This window comes from Sylvia atricapilla, chromosome 2 (assembly GCF_009819655.1).
Source record: "Sylvia atricapilla isolate bSylAtr1 chromosome 2, bSylAtr1.pri, whole genome shotgun sequence".
NCBI lineage: Eukaryota > Metazoa > Chordata > Aves > Passeriformes > Sylviidae > Sylvia > Sylvia atricapilla.
Window position 1 is genome coordinate 85,370,052 of NC_089141.1, and position 23,665 is coordinate 85,393,716.

Below are 23,665 nucleotides of genomic sequence, written 5' to 3' on the forward strand. Positions count from 1 at the left end.
AAAATATAAGTTCAGACAAATGAAGCCACTGCCTCAGTAAGTCAATCAATTGTTTGTTTGGGTTTCAGGGGTTTTTTCGGTCTAGTTTAATCCACAGAAAAAGATATAGCCATGTGAAACAAGGAGGAAGTCAATCCAGAACAAACTGAGACCTGAGAAGGGAGGATCTGTATCTGCAAGCTACAGAAAAGACAGAATGCGCTCAACCAGCGTTCAGCTTCTGTTTCCTTCTCAAGCATTATCTTCCTTAATAATATTATCCAAAGAAAGCAGACAAATAGTCTCCTGTTTTTTCACAGAGAACAAAGAGAAACCCTCTTTGTGAAGAAAGACAAAAACGTTGCTCCTGAGCTAAAATTCCACAGCAAAAGCAACTCTGATAAGTGCCTGCAGCGATCTGCTATTGTGACAAAGCTGGATCAGGATATGCCTCCTAGTTAACTCACCACTAAAATATTTTCCATTTCTGCACAGCACAGATGAATGCTGCTGATAGGATCTGCAGTCAGGTCTGGTAGTCTGTGCTCTCCTGCTATTGTGCTGAAAGGTAAGAGCCTCCTTGCATCTACTCGGTTGTGAAGATTTCTCAACCTTTATGTGAAAAGGAGCTTTATACAGAAGAGTGGGACCTTTACTGAGGCACATGTCTGTTATTTAAGAGCTGACTGTTTCCTAGGCTCCAAAATCTGAAGCTTCTGAGTTTTCAGGATTTTGCCGCATTTTTGGGGGCTATGGGCTCCACGTGCAGGGCCTTTCAGACAACAAACCACAGGATTTTAAGCTGAAGAAGAATGACATTAATCACATCTGAAAGTAAGTAAACTCACCATCATTGTATCCACTCCCACTCACCCCGTACCCATGGAAGGCTGCCAACCCCAACATCCCTGGAACTGCCTGTCCCCCCATGACTCACACACAGGCTCACACACGGACACCACAGAGACCACACCACGGCCAGGGCTGCCCCAGAAACAAGTGCTGAAATGGGCCAGCCTGCTTGGAGGAGGGATCCCAGAATGAAGAATGGCAGCAGAGGGATGAGATTCTGTCAGCACCTACCACTGTGGGCTCAAACAAGACGTTTTATTCCAAAGTTGAACACCACAAATATATTCCCTGTTAAGAAAGCTAATTCTAGGGCATAAAGGCTTCCCTTCATAAACACAGCCAAACCAAATTAGAGTTGGTTAAAAAAAACCCGCAACACTACAACTATAAAAGAGCCACAAACAAATTTAGCTCCTAAAACAAGACAGGCAATAGTTTAAATATGACACAACAAAGATGGCCCATGTCACCAAGTCCCACAGCTTCCATTTAGAGTTTCACAAGACCTCCAACACCAAAGAGAAATGCAATCTTTCTACTTGCACCCTTACCTGTTAGAAAATTTCTACTCTTACTTAACAGTAGCCAAGTTGGTTTGGTTTTTAAGCAAATGCTGCATACTGAGTGGTACTTAAAAAGAAAGCTATCATTATGTAAAAATAATGTTCATTGAGTATTTACACAGGCATCAGAAGAATAAAAGGCAACAAGATGAAACTGCCTTGTTCTCCACTTTTCAAAAAACTCAGCAATTCTTTCTGAGTGCAGCTCCCAACTTGCATGTTACGGGACAATGGACTGCCTCCAACTCCAGCACTTCAAAGTGTGTGGCAAGCCTGAACTGCAATAATTCCTTGTGCATGACCCTCACGTTACCTTCCAAGAGTTTTAAATTAGAGGAAATAGCACACACAAGGCTAATAAAATGCCTAAAAGCATCAGGATGCTTAAAATGCTGTCCTCACTGTCAAATGTTTTTCTGTGGTTTAAATCCAGCAGAAGCCAACTTGGCAAGATTTTAGCTCTGCTGAGTCATTTGTTGCCTATCTAAAATCTAAACAGACTTGCTGACCTCTTGTTTTAAGAGACAGATTATACTAGATTCTTCTTACTATTGAGACTCTAGAAAGTCAGATACTTTGGAAGTAACACATTCAACAATGTATGTCTTGTTTATTAGAAGAACTGCTAAATTCATGTGGGAAGAAAGGCTTCTTATAAGCAAGCTGGGAGACGTTATCTGAGAAGAGCCAACATGGACTTGTCAGGACACATGTAAACTGAACATCATTCCCTTACACAGCAGGAACACTAGACTTGTAGATGAAGGAGTTGCAATGAATGTTTTAGCCAAAATTTATGAAAGTCTTGATATATCCTCTCATGGAACTAATAAAACTAGAAGTGACAAACTGTTGTACCAAAACAGTTGCAAAAGAATACCTCAAAACATAACCCTTCAGGGCTCCCTAATAAATTAGATGGTTGTATAAAGAGGACCCCCTTGGGAATCTGTCCTAGGTTAGCTTCTGCTCAGTGTCTTCATCAGCAGCCTGTCTGATGGATCAAGAACTTGTTACTAAACTTGCACTTGATGCAAGGCTGGTAGAGGCTAATTAACATAACAACAGGATCAGGTTCAGTTTTATATTCATAAATTGAAGGGATGTTGTGGAAAAGAAAGCATTCCAAATCTTTTCAGCTGTACATCATAAGCTTCACAAATGCATCATGGAGATTAACTCCATCAGGAGCCTTCCCTTGGGGTTACAAAGGATCACAAGCTGAACAAGAGCCAACACCCTTGTGCTCACAGGAGGAAGAGGAACACTGGCTGGGCTGCAGAAGTGCATGGCCACCAAGATGCAGCATGGCAGTCCAAGAACTGCCAAGGTTTCTGGGGCAATCCTATATCCCACCGAGGTGCACCTGCCCCTACATGGCATCAGTGATGAAGGTCCAGAGAAGAGTGACCAGAATGGCTAAAATCCACACTGATAAGAAAACCCTGGTAGAAGTAGGGCAGTGCAGCTTCAAGAAAACAAGAGAAAGAAGATGCACACCAACCTCCAAATACATAAATGATTGCTCTAAAGAAAGTGAGCACTTCTGATCTCTGCAATAGTACTGGGTAGAACAAGAAGTGACAGACTCACAAAGTGTGGAAGACTCAAGTTAGACTTCAGACTTCTAAGTGAAAGAAGAGTGAAGTACTGGTAGGGATCCTGATATGCCCATTACTGCAAATCCTTAAAAACACATTAGGCAGTCACAAAGAGATAGCCCAAACCCTACCTTTTGCTACAGAGATGCAATAAAAGGAGGTTCTTTCTAGTCACATTCTCCTTGTTGCTCAAGGTTTAAAGCATTCTCAGATTCCCTCTCTGAAGGAATAAATGCAGACTGAAGTGACAAAAAATTTGAAATTACTCAGGATACTTCAAACAGTTTTCACTGATCTTAGATCAGTGTTAACAACCTTCTTTGCCTTCACATGAAGCACAGTTCTCATTGGTAATTCACAGTTAAACATGAAGAAAAGAAACTGATGTGGTTAGAGCCTGGGAAAACATATCACACTGTTGAAACCTTACTGACATCAGCACTAAAGCTTTTAAATTGTGGGTTCTGCTCTGGAGAATTTCTCACTACATTTGAGAAATGCAACAGGTATCTTTGCGTCATGAATGAGATGGAAATTAGAAGTACAAGAAACCTATACCAGAGACTGCTGAAGCCTTCTTTTTAAAAAAGAAAAAATAGCTACCATATGTGTTCCAGTAAAATTGTATGGCACATGCCTATGTCTGCAAGAAATGGCATTTGTAGGCACCAAACACATCAGCTTTACTTTGCTTTTCATGGCAATTACCTCAATCGCCATTAATCCCTTCATAATGCATTGTTCTGTACCTTATCATTTCATTAAACAGCACAAAAAATTGCATACCTACTTTAGTTAGATCTGGCCATGATAAAATTTGTGTCACAGGCTGTGGGCCTAATCCTAGAGCCTCTGAGTCCCATCCCTCCACTGCTCAACAAGATGACTCCAAGAGCCTTAGGAATGGCAAAGGTTTATGGTTTTCAGACTGCAGAATATACAGATCATAACAGCACTGAAAATATGCTTTTTAAAAAATAAAGATATTGAAACAAGCCTCTCACAAAAGAAAACCTAACAAATGAAAGCCATGTACTGCAACTTCATTATTTGTCAGAGCTGGAATAGTTCCAATGATGTGTGCGTCTGCTTTCATTTCCATAGATTATTATTTGCTTCCAAATCATGTACAAGAATTAACAATGACAATTATTAGAGGGAACGTGTTGAGAGGAATGTAATTGTTCTCTTAGTTGTTCTCATAGTACTACAATGGCTTCAAAGAAAAAAAGCAGCAACCAAAACTTCATACACCAAAAAAAGTACCATAAACATCCCCTCGAAAACATGTTAACACTAAAAACCAGTTTATCCACTATCCAAACTACAGTCTTGCTTAATCACCTTACATCAAAGTGGTTGCTAAGTGGGACAAAGGGCACCAGAAACAGACTTATCCAACCACTACCTAATTCATGCAGAGGAAATGGGATTTTGGTATCTTCCATGTTTCCCTTTCTGCCATCCCAAGTCACAGCACGGGTTAGAGAACACCTTGACCAGGAAATCTCCAGTAAATATATTTTTGTCCTTCCTTCTCCCTCTGTTCCCTTAACTTTCTTTTTTCTTCTTTAGTTGGAGGAAAAGAGAGAGAGAACCTGTTTGAATAAGTGTGTGGGATGGTTTCTCTTGCTTGACTGCTAATAGACACACTACCTTTCAAAAATGCCACAAGGTACTTACAAGTTGATTCCCTGAGAGTCCCTTTTTATAGCATATTATTAAGCTTATACTTTTCTTTATAACTGTAATTTTACTTTCTTTCCATTCAGTTAGTACCCCTAATTCAAATACTATTTTGAGAAGTAACAGTGACAAAAATTGGTAGATGCTGAAAAATATCTCCCCACAGATTTTTGTTACATCTCCTCTGGATTTCTCTTCTTGCATCTAACTTTTCAGCCCAAAAGCAGGAGGATGGTAAAATGGTAAAGCATGGAAAGGGGCTGAGATAGAACCTATCACAGCCATATCCTACATTAACTAAAGTACATTTCCCTACTTCTCTTGAGCCGAAAGCCTACTATGTTAAAAAAACCAAGTCACGTACATAGTGTAAAAACAATGGTAGCTCTTGTATTCCAAGGAACCCTGGCTATTTAAAAAAAGCCTGCAAAGATGTTTATGGTTGCTCACCAGTGTTACCTCAAGTGAATTTTTCAATCACATCACAGACAAAATCCTGGTGTCAGTAATTTTCCTTACTGTGTGCACATATGAAATTGCAGAGGAAATTAATTTTATTGTTTTAAACTGCATTATGAAACTTTGCAGAAGTGTTTAGCATCACCACTGTAAAAATGTCCCTCAGAAACAATAAAATGGCTACTAGTCTCTCTTTTTTGGGAAATGATACCCTGCATTCCTTATGTTTTAGTCAGGAAGCAACACCTGGGTGATTCCCTTCATGCCCCTGGCAGAGGGAGAGGAAGGAAGAGCAGGAAAGGGCGTGATTCAAGAGGAGATAACAGCTCCACTCACATCCCATTCAGAAAATAAGTATTTTAAATCAGCACCTTAACCTTGATGCCCGAGGCAAATTCCAGTTTGGGCTATTCCATCCTGCCCACCTAAAATTCCTCAAGGCAGCTTCCCTCACCCTTTCTTGAAGCAGCAAATAAAACACAGAATTGTGTGTTGTGCTACCAGCAGAGAAATAGCCATCAATCTTCCCTTGAGAGCCAAATGCATTTCTGTAGTGGGAGAGGAATGCAGAGATGCATTTCAGGGATGCAAGGGGTAGAGCTGACAATAGCAATACCACAACTGTGTATTTTTAAAGTCCTGTAACTGCTTGCTAAATTGGCTATGGCAATCACACTAGTGGGAATTCCATGTTTCAGATATGATCAAAAGCAGTAATTCCAGAGCACTGAAGGCACTAGGAAAGCCTGAACATTACCAAAATTTTAAGCAAAATAATGCTGCTCTTCAGGGAAGATGGAAAATATCCCTTGCTGCAACTGTCTCTTCTATGGGAACAGTACTTTTGAAGCCCTGTGTTGTTTAAGGGAAGAATAAAGTCGAAAAATGTATCTTGCATATAAGTTAGGATGCACCTTTTGGATACACTGTAACACATTATGAAGTCTCTTTTGCATCCAACCAAACAAAGCTTTGAAATCTTAGCCAGCTAACACACCAAACCATGAAGCCCACGATTGAACCTCTGCTCACACAACACTTCAGCTTTTTACCTCTTGGTAATCTGAGTAGGATCCTGCAGGCCTGGATCCAGTTCAAAGATTTCATTATCCAGTAGCCTTCGGAGTGTCACATCTGCCAGCTGCTCCATGATTCTGAAAGCCTCAGCAATATTGAGGAACGTGGAGAAGTCACGCTCTTTATTTCCTGTAGTGACACGGACTGTGTCCGTCATGAAAACATTGGAGGTTCTTTCCAGTTTCTGGACTTCAACCCAAGGAATGATGAGTTTCACTGCAATCCAAGAGAAGAGCAAAAATGGGTTGAAACTTTGCTTACATCTTTCAGATTTGGGAAACAATCAAATTCAGAATGAAATTAAAACCAAATAGGAGAATTTTTTATGGGCAAGACCAAGCATATGCTGAAATGTCTGTTATGACACTGCATTCTATCTCACACACTCCAAAAGACATGTCTTTTTCAGAATCTCTCCCTCAAAATTTGAACTATCTTCACAAGAAATGCTAGCTTGGGGCGTGGTGCCTTTGCAGAACATCTGCCACATGCTGTGCTCCTAACTCCTTTACAAGTCATTTCTGCAGCCTGCTTCCTTACCTCCAGAACAAACAGTTCATCTTCAGAATATAAAGATACGAGAGAAAGGCTTTGTAATCTCCTAGAAACAAAACTGTAGGCAGGTGGAAAAACAATTGCACGCACAGCTACTTTAGCTTTTAAAATAAAGCTAACTCTCATCCAAAAGAAAGCTCATTTGGAGACTGCTATAAAGTGTAATTACTACTATAACAAAGACACTGAAAAAGCTGCCTAGGCATTGGGATCTTCCCTTTTTGGTTACTTTTTGCTGTAAAGATGCACAGGGACATCTTGCCCTAAACATTAACTATAGTCAGACTTGTTTATAGAAAACAATAAGTATACAACACTGTTCTCTATACTTAGTGCTGTTGAATCATATAAATACAAGTGGCAAACAGAATCAGCTTACTTTCAACAACTACTGCAGGATGTTACTTGCCGTTCACATGAATCTCTGGGTAGAAATTAGGCTGGAAAGAACTTTAAAATAGATTCAATTTCTTCTTAACAACTGTTGGAAGCCTCCCAAACTTCTCTGTGCCAGTAACATCAAGACTACACCCCCTAACATCCCTAGCTGGTCTCCTGATGCCAATAAAGCAATAAAAAGGCAGTAATAACAAACATTGTCATATATATCCAACACTTATCCAAGATCATTAATTACCTAAGGCACTACCCTCAGCAAGTTTTCTGTACTACATGAACCACAGCTGTCAAGATTATTTGCAGATTACATTTTTTCTTACTTAAATAAAGCACAGCTGCATCAACATGCACAGACTGTTGCAAATGGTCATAAAATCATTTGTACGAGCCCAGCCAAGGGAATAAGGATTAAATAATGCCGTAGCAACAGCACTGCTGTTCAGGCAGGTCACAGCACACAGGCTGTACAGTGTTGGTTACAGAAAAAGCACAACAGCCTGTATGGGACCGAAGCCACTGATAAAAGGTACAAAGTCTTCAAAGTTTCAGAAAAACAGAAATTTAATTAAAAATGTGAAGAAACCTTGGCACACCCTTTCAAGCTATCTGATGATCTAAGCCTCTGAAATCCTACAAATACTTGGAGGCTTAGATTAAAAGGGACTTGTCCTTGAAAAAATTTTCCATGGAGTTTATATTCACGTAAGCCGTAAATTAAATTTATGAGAAGTTGAAAACAGGTTCTAATATTGCATTCCAGGTCACTTCAACACAAAATTAGACAAGAAGAAGGGAAAAGACTTGCCAGAAGCAGAAGACTTAACACTTTACCTATAAAGAGATTTCAGTCTGTGATTTGGAGGGATTTTTATAAAAGTAAAATACAACTGAGAACTAATATTATTGCAACTCATATATTGGGATTTTCTCTGTGTAGTATTGAAGAATGCAATAAATGTGATTTTTTAGCAGTATTTTCTAGACCAGATTTAACCAGATTTCATTTGCGATTGCTACCTGAAAAAAACAAAGGCAATGAATCACTTGTTCTGCATGTAATCAGCATCAGCTTCTCAAATAGTAACAGCCAGAACTGTATTAAATCTGCATTTCTGGATTATTCCGTGTAACACAAATATTTCATAAACATGACAAAACACTAGCCTAGAAACAGAAGTGATCTGCTTTATCACAATCAAGGAAGTGGGAATAATTTCAGCATATATGCTGCTTTCCACTGAGCTAGGGAAATTTGTGTAACCAAAAGAAAATTCAGGGGTTTTCCTCACGTTTCCATGCAAATGTATGGGAACACAAAGACAAGGCAACTGACTACATTGGTGTATGAACAGTGTATTTTCCATGGTCAAAATAAAAAGTTGCAAACATGTAACTGTTTGTTGGGTTTGGGGTTGGGTTTTTTTTTTGGTTGATTTTCATTATGAATATTATTAAAGATATGAGAAGAAATCTCTTCTTAAACAAAACAGCATGATATTGTATTTTCATTATCTTTTAATAATCTGTGGGATTGCATAAACAAAATTTTTGGAACCATATAAAGGGCTTTTCACTCTCCCTCCTCCTCCCACTGTTATCTATCATTAATAAATATCCTTTTTTCTTCGTGTGCTTTGACAGACTGGCTATCTCAGATTTAATGAGAGAAAATCTGCAATGATAATAAGAAGAAATGATTGACAAAGGATACTATTTAATACTAACCAGAGAATAAGGAGATTAAACAAGAACTCGCATATCTAGTATATATATCAAGAAATTCCATTCTACTGTTTTCAGCAAAACTCAAATTTTGTTTTTATAGTGAATAACAAACCTAGCATTTCAAATATAACTCTTCCACCTTTTGCTGATATGACAAAATAATTGGCTTGAAATAATATAAGGCAAGAAAAGATCTCCAGCTCTAAGCATGTCTTTGTATGTTTTCAGTCTTAGAAATTACAAGCTACTGTCTTTCTTAAGATGAACTTCATTTTTAAACCTACAGCTGTATCTCAATATTAAATCCAGATGGAATATGGCGAAGTTTTCCTAATTGATATAACTGACAAACATTGCTATATTTACAGCAGTATAAGTGTCTATTGCTAACTTTGTTTAGGTTCCAGCAGGATAAAAAGGCCTTAAAAGGCTAGAGACTCATGCACAGTTTTACTAAACAGAGAAACGCTATAGAGTTTAAATGGCTTAATTTATTTTTACCATCTTATGTCTGTTATTTTCATTTTTATCTTCTTGTATCTATTTTTACAGGCTTTTTGTTCATACAATTCTTTCTCTGTAGAGGAACACCACAACCAAATCCTTAAACTTGCTGAACCACCTGAAAGTCTAAAAAGCCTCAGGACACACTTCTTGTGATGTTACTGCACTGCTGTTCAGAAACACAAACAAATCCCTAAATCCCTGATGCTTTTCCTTAACAGCTCTGAATTTTCACCTGGTTCTCCAGGGCACATTCCTTTTATGCTTCCTGGGCTGTCTTCAGCCATGCAGCTCGACTCAGGCACCCCTGGCCCCACCACCTTGCAGGGATGTGGTGACTCTGCCTCCCTGCCTATGGGAGGAACTCATCCTTACCATTTTCAGCACTAAAACTCCTTATTTGAGAACTTGTAGGAGGTCTGCTACATCTTAAGCTTGCTTCACCATGCCAAAAAGAAAAAACAAATAGCAACTATGTCTGTGTGCTTTTGCAGTGTCATTTTTATTACTGGATTCATATTAAAACACAAAGGCTGAAGTGAAAACTGAATTAAACAGGATTTTTCACCCAAACAACTGAAAACTCAGAAACTAAACTTCAAAGGTGAACTAGGCATTTCATAAGAACTCGGGGTATCTTTGCTTTTTAATGTAGTTACATTTACATCTCTCCACAGCCTAAGATTTCTTATGCATTTACACTTACATTCTTTGCCCAGGAAGAAGGAATAAAAACAGAGATGATTGATGCTCAAATAAAGCCAGCCTTGCCGAGGAACTTTTCCTTTCCAACAGCAACAGGAATAATAGGTGATCAACTTCTCTGCTTCAGGAAAATTAAATCTGGATTCAAATTTCACCAGGGCTTCTCGGAACTTCTCGGGGTCTTCCTCCTGCTCGGCAAGCTTGCTGCTCGTTTCCTCTGCAATCAGTGCCTGAGCCCAGAACAAGACCATCTATCAGCATAAAGCTATGGCACTCACACTCAGGCTAGTTGCTACAGGCTACACATTCAAATTTTAATAATGCAACACTTTCTTACAAAGGAATTCCAGTCAGTTTGTAATTTTCACAAATGAAGGAATTTCTCTGGCGCTTGCGTCTCTCATACATTTTGAATGCTCCCAAAGCAAGACTTTGGGGACTTCTTTTCCTTATATATAGTTTTTTCAATGAGTCTGCACTTTCACTATGGTTTATGATTGCTCTTATTTTGCATATACAGAGTAAAGGTAGAGTAACAGTTGTGGATACTAAGCATTACTATTTACCTATGAAGAAGCAAAGCAGTCAGATGTGTCAGTAACTTGAGACATGCTTGGAACCATTACAAACATGGTTTCAAGAACATCTACATAAATATAATTAATACTTCAGACTGTTAATAGTGGTATTACAACAAAGGAGTTAAGTGTGCATTGCACCATGCAGGCAAATAAGCCATATGTTACAGCACCTGGTATAGTTTGCAATTACCAAGCAGTCCTAACAAGGTAAAAGTCTACAGCAGGTGCGAGGGTCCAAAACCTGGATTTAACATTAACTAATGAAACCTGAAGAATTTTAAATATGTACTGTGCAAGCTAACAGGCTGTCACCGTGTTATCAAGAGAGATTAACTGTATTTGGTATTTCAGTGCACTTAGGACAATATGCCTTTTTTTAAAGAAAGCAGGATAAAAACTAGCATTTGTACAGTGATGTTTTGGTTTTGTCCTCTTCTTCTCCAGATTCAGAGCTCACAGAAGCAAGGGTGAAATTCACCAAAAGCATTATGTTCCTACAAAATTTCCGAACTGGAAAAGAGGCTATGGGAGGAAGAGCATCCCACTAAAACTCATAGCAAGGAAAATCTTGTAGCAGGACCTGAGGTACAGCAGCTACCAGTAAATCCACACCCCCACCAGCCATCACCGAGCTCCTCTTAGAGTATGTATTTCACTAAAAGCACAGCTCAGGACACCAGGCTTTCTAAGTTAATCCCCACATGCCATTGTTATTTTAAATTTGATTTACGGTCACAAAATTCCTTTACTTTTAAAATCCTTTAATCTTCTAAAAGGATGCTCATTTCTCCAACCCTGTTGTGAGCCAGCAGCTCGTGTGCTGGCCACATCAGAGGCAAGAGCCACACAGAAAACAAGTAATGGTCAAAACCTAGGATGAGCAACAATAACTTAATGGCTTTCTTCTAATAAACCACATATAATTGGGCAGGGGAGGGTGAAAGCGAGACAGTTTCCTTACCTTCACTTTCCCTTTGACAAAACTAACAATATCTTCTTTATTGTCAAACACAGACAAAGTATGGAGCAAGTTTTGTTCCAGCCATTCCCAGTGCTGGTTTATTTCCTCTGCAGTGGCACCTAGAAAAGCAAAAAACAGTATATTGAAACTAATCCTATGAAATAAAATTAAAAGTAAGGGGAAAAAGAAGTAATAAAATGCACTATTTCATAAATTCAGTATGAGAAATTGAACTTTCAAAGTTCAATTCTCAGAATTCTTAGTACCAAACAGGTCAAAGAGGTCTCATTCTTAGCAGCATAGTTAGAGAAAAACAAAAACCTCATTGTTTTAGAGAATTAGTTTTAGTGCTTTTAGTTTTATCTTCTCGAATGCTCTCAGCCAGCAAATGCTGCATTAAAAGTCAAAGCAGAAAAAACAGCAAAACTTCATCCTGAGCTGCTGGACTGCAGCTTATTCTGACACAACATTCTGTAAGTGACTGGAAACCTTTTATTTATGCCCTGTTCCCAAAAGTGCCTGATCTTCCTCTCTCCCTCCCTCAATACACACATGCACACACATCCCAGACACAAACACATGCACATCCTTTGAGAGGAATACAAAGCCTTCTACAGTAAATAAAGCTCCTAAAAAAGAGTTTGGTTCAGCAAGACCTAAAGTTTCTGCAAGAGCACGTTTCTACAATTTGGGAAAGAAATAAAGTGAACAAAAATCTTTGATCAATACAGCTTTTCAAATCTTTAAAGCTTCTTTCTCTAAAGATTTGAGGGGTTTGCTGGTTCTTTAAATGCAATGTGTTTAACTCCAGAAATAATATTTCACTCATTACCAATTTGCTTTGGCTCTTTCTGCTTGAAACTGAATGACCTCTGTACAAAACAATGACAGAAGTCATAGCAAGATGGGCACTACACTATACAGGGCCATCAAGGGAAAGTCTGGCTCTTCCAGACCTTACTGGTCAGTAATTAGACATTAGAGGTAAAAAAGTAAAGGCAGTAATAGTTGCTTCTCCTAGTGCCTGGCTTGTGAAAGAAAGAAGAGAAACAGCTCTATTAGGTACAAATAACACATGAATGTAACAATAAAATTAATCTCAAATAGAAGACCCATTATCTCAAGATTTGTTTTGTGTGTACATTAGTGATGCATCATGTTGCCTCACAACAACAAAAAATGATAAATTTAGGCAAGGATTTTCCACTTCCCTCTGCTCTGTTTTCCATGCAGAATGCCAACTGGCAGGGAAACCTTCCAAGCTTTAACTTCCCTGACAGGAAGGTCCTGTAATGGAACTTCTTAAATATCATTAATTAAGGTTAAATTTAAAAAATCATACAATTAGAGACACTAAAAAGCCCTTTAGTAACAAAAACAAACCATATAAATGTTTAAGAACACAAGAAATAAAGTAATTTTATACTGAAATGGCTGCACCATCAAATACTGAGTTGAATTTTTATTTCTGAGCAATCTAAAAGATACCAAGTGTACGGGCAAGCTGTCAGGCTGCCTTTTGTGAAGCAAGCTGTGAGCAAGATCCCCTTCATAGTAGCATCCACACTGCTGGGACTGCTCTGAGTCTAGGCAACAGCTATATCCCACAGGGGCTCCTGCAATCTCTCCTGCCTGTCTCCAGGGTTTCTGTTCAAATATCAAAAGAACAGTTTGGCCCTTTCATTTGGTCAGGCCAACTCAACTTTTTGAGTCTCTTGTTTATATCTAATTTTTATTTTTCAGTTTAAAGTTGTCCTGTGATTCGACCCAAGCATTGACAATCTCTTATTTCCATTCCTTATTCCTCTGCTTGTGCAGAAGCACAGCATTTTATTCCACCTTTTACCCACCTTCTTCATCTGCTCATGCCAAGTCTGCCAATTCTCATCCTCAGAATCTTTTCTTTAAACCCACATCTCACCAAATCCTTTGCTCTCCCTCTCCCAAAACCTATTTTGCTTGACTGGCACTTGAGTTTCTGTTCCGCCCATGAGCCTTCTGAAAGGAAAATTTCAAGTGGCTCTACACAAGGGTAAGGTTAGACTTTTTTTTCCTGTACTGGTATAACACGATTAACCATCTGGATTAAAACGTCTCTGCCAGAACAGCCGTGCAGGGATCAGATTTCCTAGCACCCTTCTGAGATTTGCAAATGTCTGTAACAGACCTGACTCTTACACATATATTATCATTTAAGCCTACAGCTCCCGGAACAGAGGACTGCTGACATACAACGCAAAATTGTATGTCATTTTAATTAACTGCCTAATGACATGACGGCTATCCACAATGAAGTTACACTGAGAGACTGCAAGGAGTTCCTGGAGCTGCTCCTTGCCCTTGCTGTACAGCAGCAGGGACTTCAATTTGCCTCCCTGCTCATTCCAAAGCCAGTAAGAGACTCCTAACAACAGGTCTGTATGCATGAAATGCCTCACTCAGACAGGGCAGAGCTGGGTGAGCAGCAATGGCCACTTCTGTGTGGGGAATGTCCTTCTCCAGCTTCCCAAGAAGGGGTCAGGGCAATGCTCCTCTGACTCCCATTGCCAGCTCTCACCTGGACACTCATGTCAGGGTTTCACAGCAGCAACACTACCCACAAACAGCTTCTGCTGCCATGGTTCTTTAGTTCTGTGCAGCCCTGGCAACTGTGTATGTTCTACTCATGCATCACACGAAACAGACCCCTCTGCTTTCTGTCCTATTAGTTTAAAACTCATTTGCTCAGAGATGAGCATCCATTCAGAAAAGCCAAAGAGAATTTTAGAAAATATTAATCATGTAAGCTTGTCTCGGCAAAATCCTTAGCTGTTCCAATCCAGCAAGTCTGTCATTTGCACTTCCTTCAAAAAATACAAAACAAAAACCAGAAAACCAAGCCAAATTCTGTGTGCAGTAAGAGTGTGGGTAGAATCAGTCCCAGAAAGTAGTATTGCGTATGTTCAAATAGTCAAGAAGCCATGAAAGCAATGCTTTTCCAGCAAAAGCTACCTGGTTTCATCACAGGATTGAAACAGCATGAAGCTCTTAAATTTCTCCATGAGATGGCATTACTTAAATGTAAAAAGGAAGGGAGGAGGGATAGAAAGCACAGAGCAATTGCAAAACAAAGAAAACCTGGCCAAAACAAAAATAGCCCAAATGGACTTTACGCAAGCTTCTTCCCACACACATCTGGCCCAGGGAAAAATTCCCACTATTAATGGGGAACATGCAGAGGGATTTCTGCTGAACCAAGGAAAAATTGCTGGATGAGCATGTGCAGAGGAAAGGGTTAGGGTGAACATATAAACTAACTCTTCCATTTAAACACTGTCAATGACATGTAAACATTTACATTACCTAACTATTTCACGACTTGATCTGTATAAGAAAGAATAGAATAGGATAGCATATTTTCAGTTGGAAGGGATCTACAACAATCACAGAATGAGAAAGGCTGGAAGGAACCACAGTGGGTCATCAGGTTCAACCTGCCTTGTCAAGCAAGGTTATCCCAGAACACATTGCACAGGATTGGGCCCAGATGGCTCTTCAAAGTCCCCAGTAAGGGAGATTGCACAACCTCTTTGGGCAATCTGTTCACTTAGTAACAGACCCACATTACTCTTTGTCTTCCTTTTGTTATTGATGCATTTCAAGAAGTTCTCCTTGTTTTCCTTGAAATGCTGGGAATCATCTAGTCCAACTGCCTGACGGCTTCAGGACTGACCAAAAGCTGAAGTTATCAAGGACATTGTCCAAATGCCTCCTAAACACTGGCAGGTTTGGTGGGACATCAACCACCTCTCAGCAGGAATTCTGTTCCAGGATTTGGGCATCCTGTCATTAAAGAATGCTAATGCTCTCCAGTCACAGCTTTGAACCATTCCTAAAGAAAAAACTGCTGTAAATTTCAATGCTAGGATTTTTTAGATGGAAGCAGAAGGGAAAAGAACAGCCCTGCACACTGGCCAAGCAACAGTGGGATCACTGGAACTTCAGATGGCTTTTATTGGGTCATGGCAAGGTTGGTGAAATTCATGTCAATATCATGTTCCTGAAGACGATCTTGACTTTCAGAAGTTGCAGAAACATTGCAAAAGGGATTAGTGCAACAGATCAGGAATTTGACATTCCATTCCCCCCAATAACTTTACCTCCTAAATCTTCCAAATGTCCCAGTAATATTTCATTATAGCAAAGTGTGTGAAGACACTTCACAGTAAGCAAGTGAAAGACTAGGATGGTGAAAGCCTAGACTAAGTAGCTTCTTGCTGTAAGGACTACTACTGTAGGAAAAGATATGCGTAGGAACAGAACCACACTACTTTGCAACAGAGAAAACTAACACAGCAAACCACCCTCAGCAAAACAAGTTTTGCATTGAAACTTAATGTTCCTAGGTAACACTTTTTCAGTGATTTTAACCAGAGGTTAATTTGGTTGTTAAACAAGCTTTCCACACGCACACAACTAGCTGGGGTTACCTTGAGCTTTCTGGACATGCAGACACTGACCATGCTCAGAGTTGGTTTGGGGTTTTCTGTCTGTGACTCACCAATAGCTATGGCCCAGTAAACTTCTGATCCATTCAATAACTCACCACATGCAATGGCAGAGTAAACCTGTGAGCCTGGAACTTGGAGTAAAATTCGAAAAGGAGCAACGCGTGCATTAGAGTCTAACACGGCGTCCAGGGCACCAACCAAGCGACCTGCAAAGACAAAAGGGGGAAAAGAGGATTAATGCCAGTTTTCACTTCTGTAGCCTGCAAGTTGTTTCACATTTAAAGCCATAAAATTAAAATACAGAATGTAACGATAGCGACTCTTCCCCAGTTCCATGCTGTGATTTACAGGTGCTCAGAATGCAAAAGGCAAACCAGATTAGAAGATCAAAAGGATATAGAATTCTCTACGTTTCTGGTTTTGCCTCATATATATGTATATAACCACAGAACTGAAGTGGAAAGACCTGAAGGCATCTTAAGAAGTTACTGTTCCAGCCCTGCTCTGAAGCTGGATAAATATACCTATGCTGTAAGTGGTGTTTGTCTAACCTGTTCTTCAAAACCTGCCACAATCAAGATGCAACAACTTCCCCAGGTAGCCTCTTCCACTATTTTCATTAAATATTCTTAAAAAACAAAAACAAGCAAAAAACCAAACCAACCAACCAAATAAAAACAACAAAAACTAAACAAGCAAAAAGCCAAACAAAAACCAACCAACCAAAACACAAAACCAAACAAAACAAAACCCCAAACGAACAACCTTACCCCAAATAAACATGCCAATTACCACAATCTTAAACGTTTTTGACAGAAATTAATCTTGTTCCCTAGAACATGCAGAGTAATTGGCCACATGCACTTTTGACATAATGAAAAAGTAACATAATGGTTTCCAAGCCCTTAAAGATTTCTCTTTTTCTAAAGAAACCCAAATCACCTCATTTCTTCCTCGTGGGTCATGTTTTTCAAACAGCTCACTGTTCTTGAACTTACAGTGGATTCTCTCCAGTTTATCTTTAAGCATGTCACTCTCAGCTGGACCTGATGCTCACTGCTACTGAAGTCTCAGCCACTAGCAGAATGGAAGATCACCTCCTGGATTTTGGATACACAGCACTGTATCCAAGAAAGCTTTCACCAGTATCCCACTGTAAATCAGCACTTGATTTCAATACAGACAAACTCATTTTGAAGAGCTGCAGCAATTGCTGACCCCCAAAAAGGCTTTCCAGTCTGGAGCACACCTGGAATTCCTGGAGTTTCTTGCTACCCACCCATTCCCCTGAGCAGGCAGAAACAAGCTATCCATGAAAAAGTTATCTCAACGCTATGATTTGCATATGCAAGCTGGCATATTAAAGTAACTCAGAATTGGTTCATGTATTGGTTCATTGGTTCAAATAGCAATTCAGGGCATCTTTATACTCAGTTTTCCTCTGAGTCCTGCAGAGACACAATCTCCTAAGGAGAAGGATGGCAGAAAGTGAGGAACAGCTTTACCATGTTTGTTTTATCCCTAGAGTATCTAGGAAGTCTTCTGCAATACTTCTTTTTTGCTTTGCACGTGTAACTTTTTCAACCTGTTCTATTTTTATTTCTTCACCATTAACCCAACACAAAAGGAACTAATCTCCATCTTCAAAATGTTTGCCAGCCCTTGGCACCACATGCTGTTTTAAATATGGCATTCTCCAGTCCATCACCCAAGTGATTAATGGAAATAGTGGAGACCTACAAAGTCCTAATTGCCTTCTCACTTGGATAACAAATGACAGCTAATTAATTTGAGTATAACACAACAAAACAGCATTTCAATCATTTTCTGGTCTAAGAAGCACACATGGAAGAGCACCAATAACCTGAGAGGAAAGAAAATTACATTAAGTACATCCTCCTTGCATACAAACACAACATGGAGGATGCTTTCAAAGCCAAGCAGAAGTTGGACACAATGTATCTTAAAACTGTACAGTGAAACAATCTTCAACAGCAGTTTGCTTCTCACTTAAATATGTGACCAGATACTACACCATCTATTTAAAATGGAGATCTGAATTTGCAGACTGATGACATGTAAAATATCTGAAATTGCTACATGCTCGCCTGTAACTACAAGAACAAAGTGTAAAAACTCATCCTAGTATAAAAGGTAGCAAATTAACTGTGCTCACAGAAAATAGTATGTAGAAAACTTTACTGTGCAGTCTTCAAAACAGTTGGATTAAAGCCAGTTAGAGAGCATCAAATGATGCAGAGAACAAAAATAGGGTTTAACTTTCAAATTTTGGAAGAATTGAGACATCACAGGAAAGGAAAAAAAGAAGAAAATTCTGTGCTGTGGATGTTTTCCCCTGATGATAGGCCTAGGGGAAAGACTTATTTTTAATTTCACTGAAGTCATAGAAAAAAGTCAACTAACAGCAAGTGCTACCAAACTCCTAGAGAATGCTTAATGAACAGCTGATTTGTGAAATACCTTTCCCATGAAAAACATGGGAAAGCACAGAAGTAGTTGCAAAGTTTTGCTTTACTAATTCTTAGCCTGTGCAAAATTAATTCCTTTTTCTCTTCCTGAATAACAGACCAGAAAACCCAATTCCTCTTCTCACTGTTGACTTCTGCTTACAAACTATTAAAAAGAAACCCATTCCTCCTTCAACTGTACAAAGAAATAATCACCTCCCTTTTCTAAACTACCCATAGCTAAAATATTAATTCAGGATGTCAAAGAGGAGCCAGAACTAAGATAAAAAGAGAAGAAAAAGCACGTGGCCATTAGGATACCTGCCAGAATAAAGCCCAGGTGGCCTGGCCCCTCTACGAGGGCTTTGCAAGGGAACAGCAGCCCCACACATAAATCACTCTGAGCCATCGCTGCGGCTGAGGGGGACTCCTGTCCTGTCCCACCTCTGCCAGGAGGGACTGCAGTGGGGTTGCTGCACAGGGGACATAAGGGCAGCACAGGAAAATAAGAGCAAGCACTGCTAAAGTTGAGTAAGCACAAAGAGTGGGTCCCATCCCTGTGTTTGGGGCTCCTTTATCTTTTGGATAAGAAACTGAGAGAGGTAGAGAACAGAGAAAAGAGATTAGTAAGAGTTCATTTGCAGAAGCATGAAAAGGATTCAACACTAATATATACCCCTTGGCCAATATGATAATTTAGTTGAAACTGTGGTAGCAAGAAAAATACAAAAACTAGAGGCAAAATTTTTCCAGTGTACATTGCCTCATAATTCATTTGGGGTAACTTTTGCATCATAATATTGAAAAACAACCAACATAAAGATCCCTGAGTGAAGAAACAAACACCAGTACACTGATTCTGAAACCTGCTTTAAAAAATCCCCAGCTTGTGAGCAAACACCTTTCTCGTAACATATTCAAACAGCTGGTTCCACGGAAGGGTCACTTATAAAACAAAAGCAGAAGGGTATCTGGCTAGCAAGATAAATTACATTAAGAGCCTCTGGCTCACATATTGATGCATCAGCTTGCCTTCAGTCAGGGTGATGCAGACCTCTTCCACATCACACACAACAGTGAAACAAACTTATACTTCAGGGCAGCAAAAAATGAAAAGGAAACAGAAGCAGAAGAGGAAAAGAGAACTGCTACCCTGGTTTTCTTCCCAAAGCTCCCCCCCCTTTTTTTTTCTTATTTTGACTTTATATCAGACAAGATTTTTGGGAGGAACTAAAAATTCAGAGTAGCTCTTCCCCTTTAATGAACCACTTCACCAATTTCTTGTCCCAAAAGTAAAACAAAAAGTGAAAAGGCCAAAGCTGCAACCGCTTTTTTTTTTTTTTTTTTGGGGGGGGGGGCGGCGGGGGGACGATGGAGGGGAGAGCACAGGGAGAAGAAAAAAGAGAAGATTTAAATCTAACTGACAAGGAAGCCTGCCCTGTCACAACACTCAGCATTGTTACCCTTTCAGTTCCACTTGGTTTTTAAGTAACATATTTAGTCACAGCCAGGATATTTTGACTAACATGAACTTATCCATCCACTACGAAGTTGGGAATGACAGCCAGAGTAGTTCAAAGAAGCAATTACGATACCTGCAGTTGGTCAGTAAGAAATTCTGATGGCACTTTTAAAATCTGGGGCACAGTGGGTCAGAGACACCTGCTCCCACACAGCCCTGAACTTCCCAAATCAAGCATTCACACCCTCTCTACCAAAATCAAAGGGGTGACAGAGCAGACAGACTCCAGCCTATGTCTCCAGCATCCTAGGGAACTCCTTTAGTCACTGTACAAACAAACTGCTACAGAAATTTGAAGAAGAGAGAAAACTGTTATTGCACTTCTCCTAAGTCTGCTTTGAAAAACAAAAAAATAAACTTGAGATTTCCACTGCAACTGGGACCAGCTCGGCTGGACAGATGTCCAACGATGCCTGACTTAAGAGTATCTGCCAAATCTAGCCCTTCCAAGAAAACAGGCACAGGACCACCACTATACAAGGACCCAAACCAGATCGCCAAAATGCTCAGCGACTCCAAAGCTGAGGTTTCTCTCAGCTGCAGGCACCTAGCACTTTCAAAGTCAAGCAGTAGCTGATCTAAAGGGACATGGAAAAAAGAGCCCTTGGTGGCTACACTCACTCACATCATGCCAAAGACACGTTTTTAAGTACTCATAACCTCTTTTTTCAGACTAGGTTATTTTTGTGAGACAAAACCACCAAATTGGGGTATTTACAATTACAGTCACAGATCAGCATGGCTCCACTGCAAAACCATGAAGTGAAAAGCATGCCTTCGAATTCAGCCTTGAGAGCTCACTGCTGCTTGCTACATCTGCTCCACCAGAGAAAGCTGGGGGCAGAAAGAAAAACAAGCCCAGTTGTCTGAAAAAAGCTGTACTTTTACTGGAAAGGAGAAAGCTCTGCCAGGAAGTGGAAGGAGCTAACAGTACAGGTTGCTTCCCAGTGCCTGCAGTTTTACAAGGAGAGTTAATAAATGCAAGAATCACTCTAAGCTGTTTAGGCACGTGAATTGGGATAAAAGAACAAATCAAACAACTCAGATGATCATAAAAATAAAGGTGTTTTTTTTAAGGACAGTGAAATTGAACTAACAGCTTCAATAAAGCAGAATTAATCTTGGCTCTCTGAGGCAGAAAAGCACTTCATACCCTGAATCCTAATTACACTTCCCCACATAGCTTCCTCCATCCCGCAATGATTTGCAAACAATTAAGAGTCTCAGAAGAGCCATGATGGGCAGCAATTAGCCATGCTAGAGGAGGCAAGCAAACTGGCTGAAGGAACAGCTCACCACCAGGCAGAACACCGGGAGGGACACGTGGATGTACCTGTTCCCTACCCCCTGTTGTCCCTGTGCTCCAGCTGGAACAGAAAGCTGACTTTCACACCAGCTGGGGTAAGTTCAGCCTGACAAAAGGGTCAGGGACAGGCACCAAATAGCACAGATTGCTTGCCTGGCTCTGCAAGGCACCTCAGAAGCTCTCCCTAGGGCCAATGCCCTTGCTGAGAGAGGGATGGAGGACTATGAAGCTGCTTCTCATCAGGCCTCAACCAGCCCACCACGCAGGAGCCCTAACTTGTGACCACAACCCCAAGGCAAGACCCAGGGCTGAGATGCAATTAAGACAAACCACTGCAGCCTCTATCCTCACCTCTTACAGCCCACCTAGAGACCGCCAGGCTCTGGGCATTACAGGCTAAGGTGGAAGCTTTTGAGCTGCACCAAGGTAGGATACAGCCCAGGGCTGTGGCCATGAAGCTACTGGTGGCCAGTGGTGGTCCCCAGCATAAATGTTTGGGGACATCTCTAGATCTTTCATATCTTCTTGATTTGATTTGATTTCTCTAAAAGTTCAAAACTCAGATGTTTAGCAGGTTATTGATTTCACTCAGGCCACCCTAAAATCCATTGTTTTGATGGATAATAACACCATCCGTTACACAAAGCTGCTAAAAACAATGGCTTAATGCAACCACACTGCCTTTGCTGAATTTTGCAAAATGATATAAACAGGTTTTGATACATTACAGTACTCATTCCAAAGTATTTATTACACTTCTACCATCAGAAAAAAAGAGTTGCAAAACTTATTTGGGTAAGCACGTAAGAAAAAGGATGAAGGAGGTCTCCTCCAACGGCTGGAGGAAGGCTCTGCTTCCTTTGAAATGATAAGGGCTCACCACACTGAAAGATAAGCACAGACAACATTAGATTTCAACATAAAGACCTAATGCTCCAAGTATTTATTCACCCAGGAATACACCCAACATCCAAGCCCTTACATTACTGGTAGCACAGACCTTGCCGGATCAAACACTGCCAAATTGGTTTCTGTTGAATTGGGACTTTTTTCAATCTGGTATGTAGAAACAAATTGTGACAAATTACTTAATCATTATGTCTAAGTCCCAGTGCTCTGAGGGGAAGGTGGACATGAGAAATGTGGGGCATTTCACTATGGGAATTAGTGTCCCATGGTCCCCATGACTCCCATATCCCTGGATGTGATGCTTGTGTCAGACCACCACATGCAGAGGGAGAGACCACACAGGAGGAAGAAGTGAGATGAATTATGCACTGTCTCTCCTGGAATGATGGAAATGGCATCCCCACCCTGAAGCACCGATTATTTCTCCCCAGCACCACTTCCCCATGGGCTGTTTCCCCAGGTGGGCATGCTGCCATGGCAAAGCACTCACAGCTGCTTATCGCAGTCCTCTGCCATCAGTCCAGTTCAAGCCAAGCCTATTTTTATAGCCCTGAAGGCCGCTGAGCCAAATGCTCTGGTTCTCATGTTACAAGTAAAAATACCTGAAACTGTTTTCCACCTGAAAATGGACAAGAAGACGGGATATACAAGTTGCTGCTGCAGCCCTCTAAATTATTCAGACATGCACCACTACTCGGTGGAATATAAAAAAGTCTCTCTCTTTTTTTTGGTGGGTTCTGTAAATAATGCTGAACAGACCAAACTAGTGCTACATTAACTCTGCCACCACTGACATGCTCAGTTATTTTATAGGAAAGACATTTTTTCCTATGAGGGTGTTGAGACACTGGAACACGTTGCCCAGAGAAATTGTCAGTGCCCTATGCTGGAAGTGTTGAAGGCCAGGCTGGACGGGGCTCTGAACAACCTGGTCTAGTGGAAGCAGTCCCTGCCTATGGCTGGGGGTTGGAAGTAGATGGTCATTAGGATCCTTCCAGTCCAAATCATTCTAGGATTTTCCTGCATTCTTCTGTGCCATTTAGCCTCATACAGCATGAAAATAAAAAGCCACTGTAGGTGTTTACTGGATTAGTCTTGCACAAGGTGCAAGGTCAGTCCCCATGCAGACACAACCCAGCCCCTCCTTTCCAAGCACTGGTAGTTCCTCACCTTAACACTTAGCACTTAGCACACTGCTAACATTTCAACAGAAGCACCTGCATTTCACCACAGCCATCTCAGCACCACAGTAGTGCTCAGGAGCAGGAAACTCACCCCAGAAAGGCAAGTGGAGGGGGGCAGAGTGGCACACACAGCTCAGGG

At 40.4% G+C, this 23,665-nt stretch overlaps 1 protein-coding gene across 2 annotated transcripts in view; it reads right to left on the minus strand.

Annotated features, from left to right (window-relative positions):
* The window catches only part of TBC1D8 (TBC1 domain family member 8), a 47,808-nt gene that overhangs the window by 18,886 nt on the left and 5,257 nt on the right, over positions 1–23,665 (minus strand). The window contains exons 2-5 of one of the 2 annotated variants that reach the window (XM_066313664.1): positions 16,233–16,343; positions 11,648–11,766; positions 10,107–10,335; positions 6,193–6,433 (exon numbers count right to left, since the gene is read on the minus strand). In XM_066313664.1, the coding sequence (XP_066169761.1) occupies positions 6,193–6,433; positions 10,107–10,335; positions 11,648–11,766; positions 16,233–16,343 (700 nt within the window). Of the gene's footprint in view, positions 1–6,192; positions 6,434–10,106; positions 10,336–11,647; positions 11,767–16,187; positions 16,344–23,665 lie in introns of both variants that reach the window. The other variant, XM_066313663.1, reaches the window with a different exon arrangement.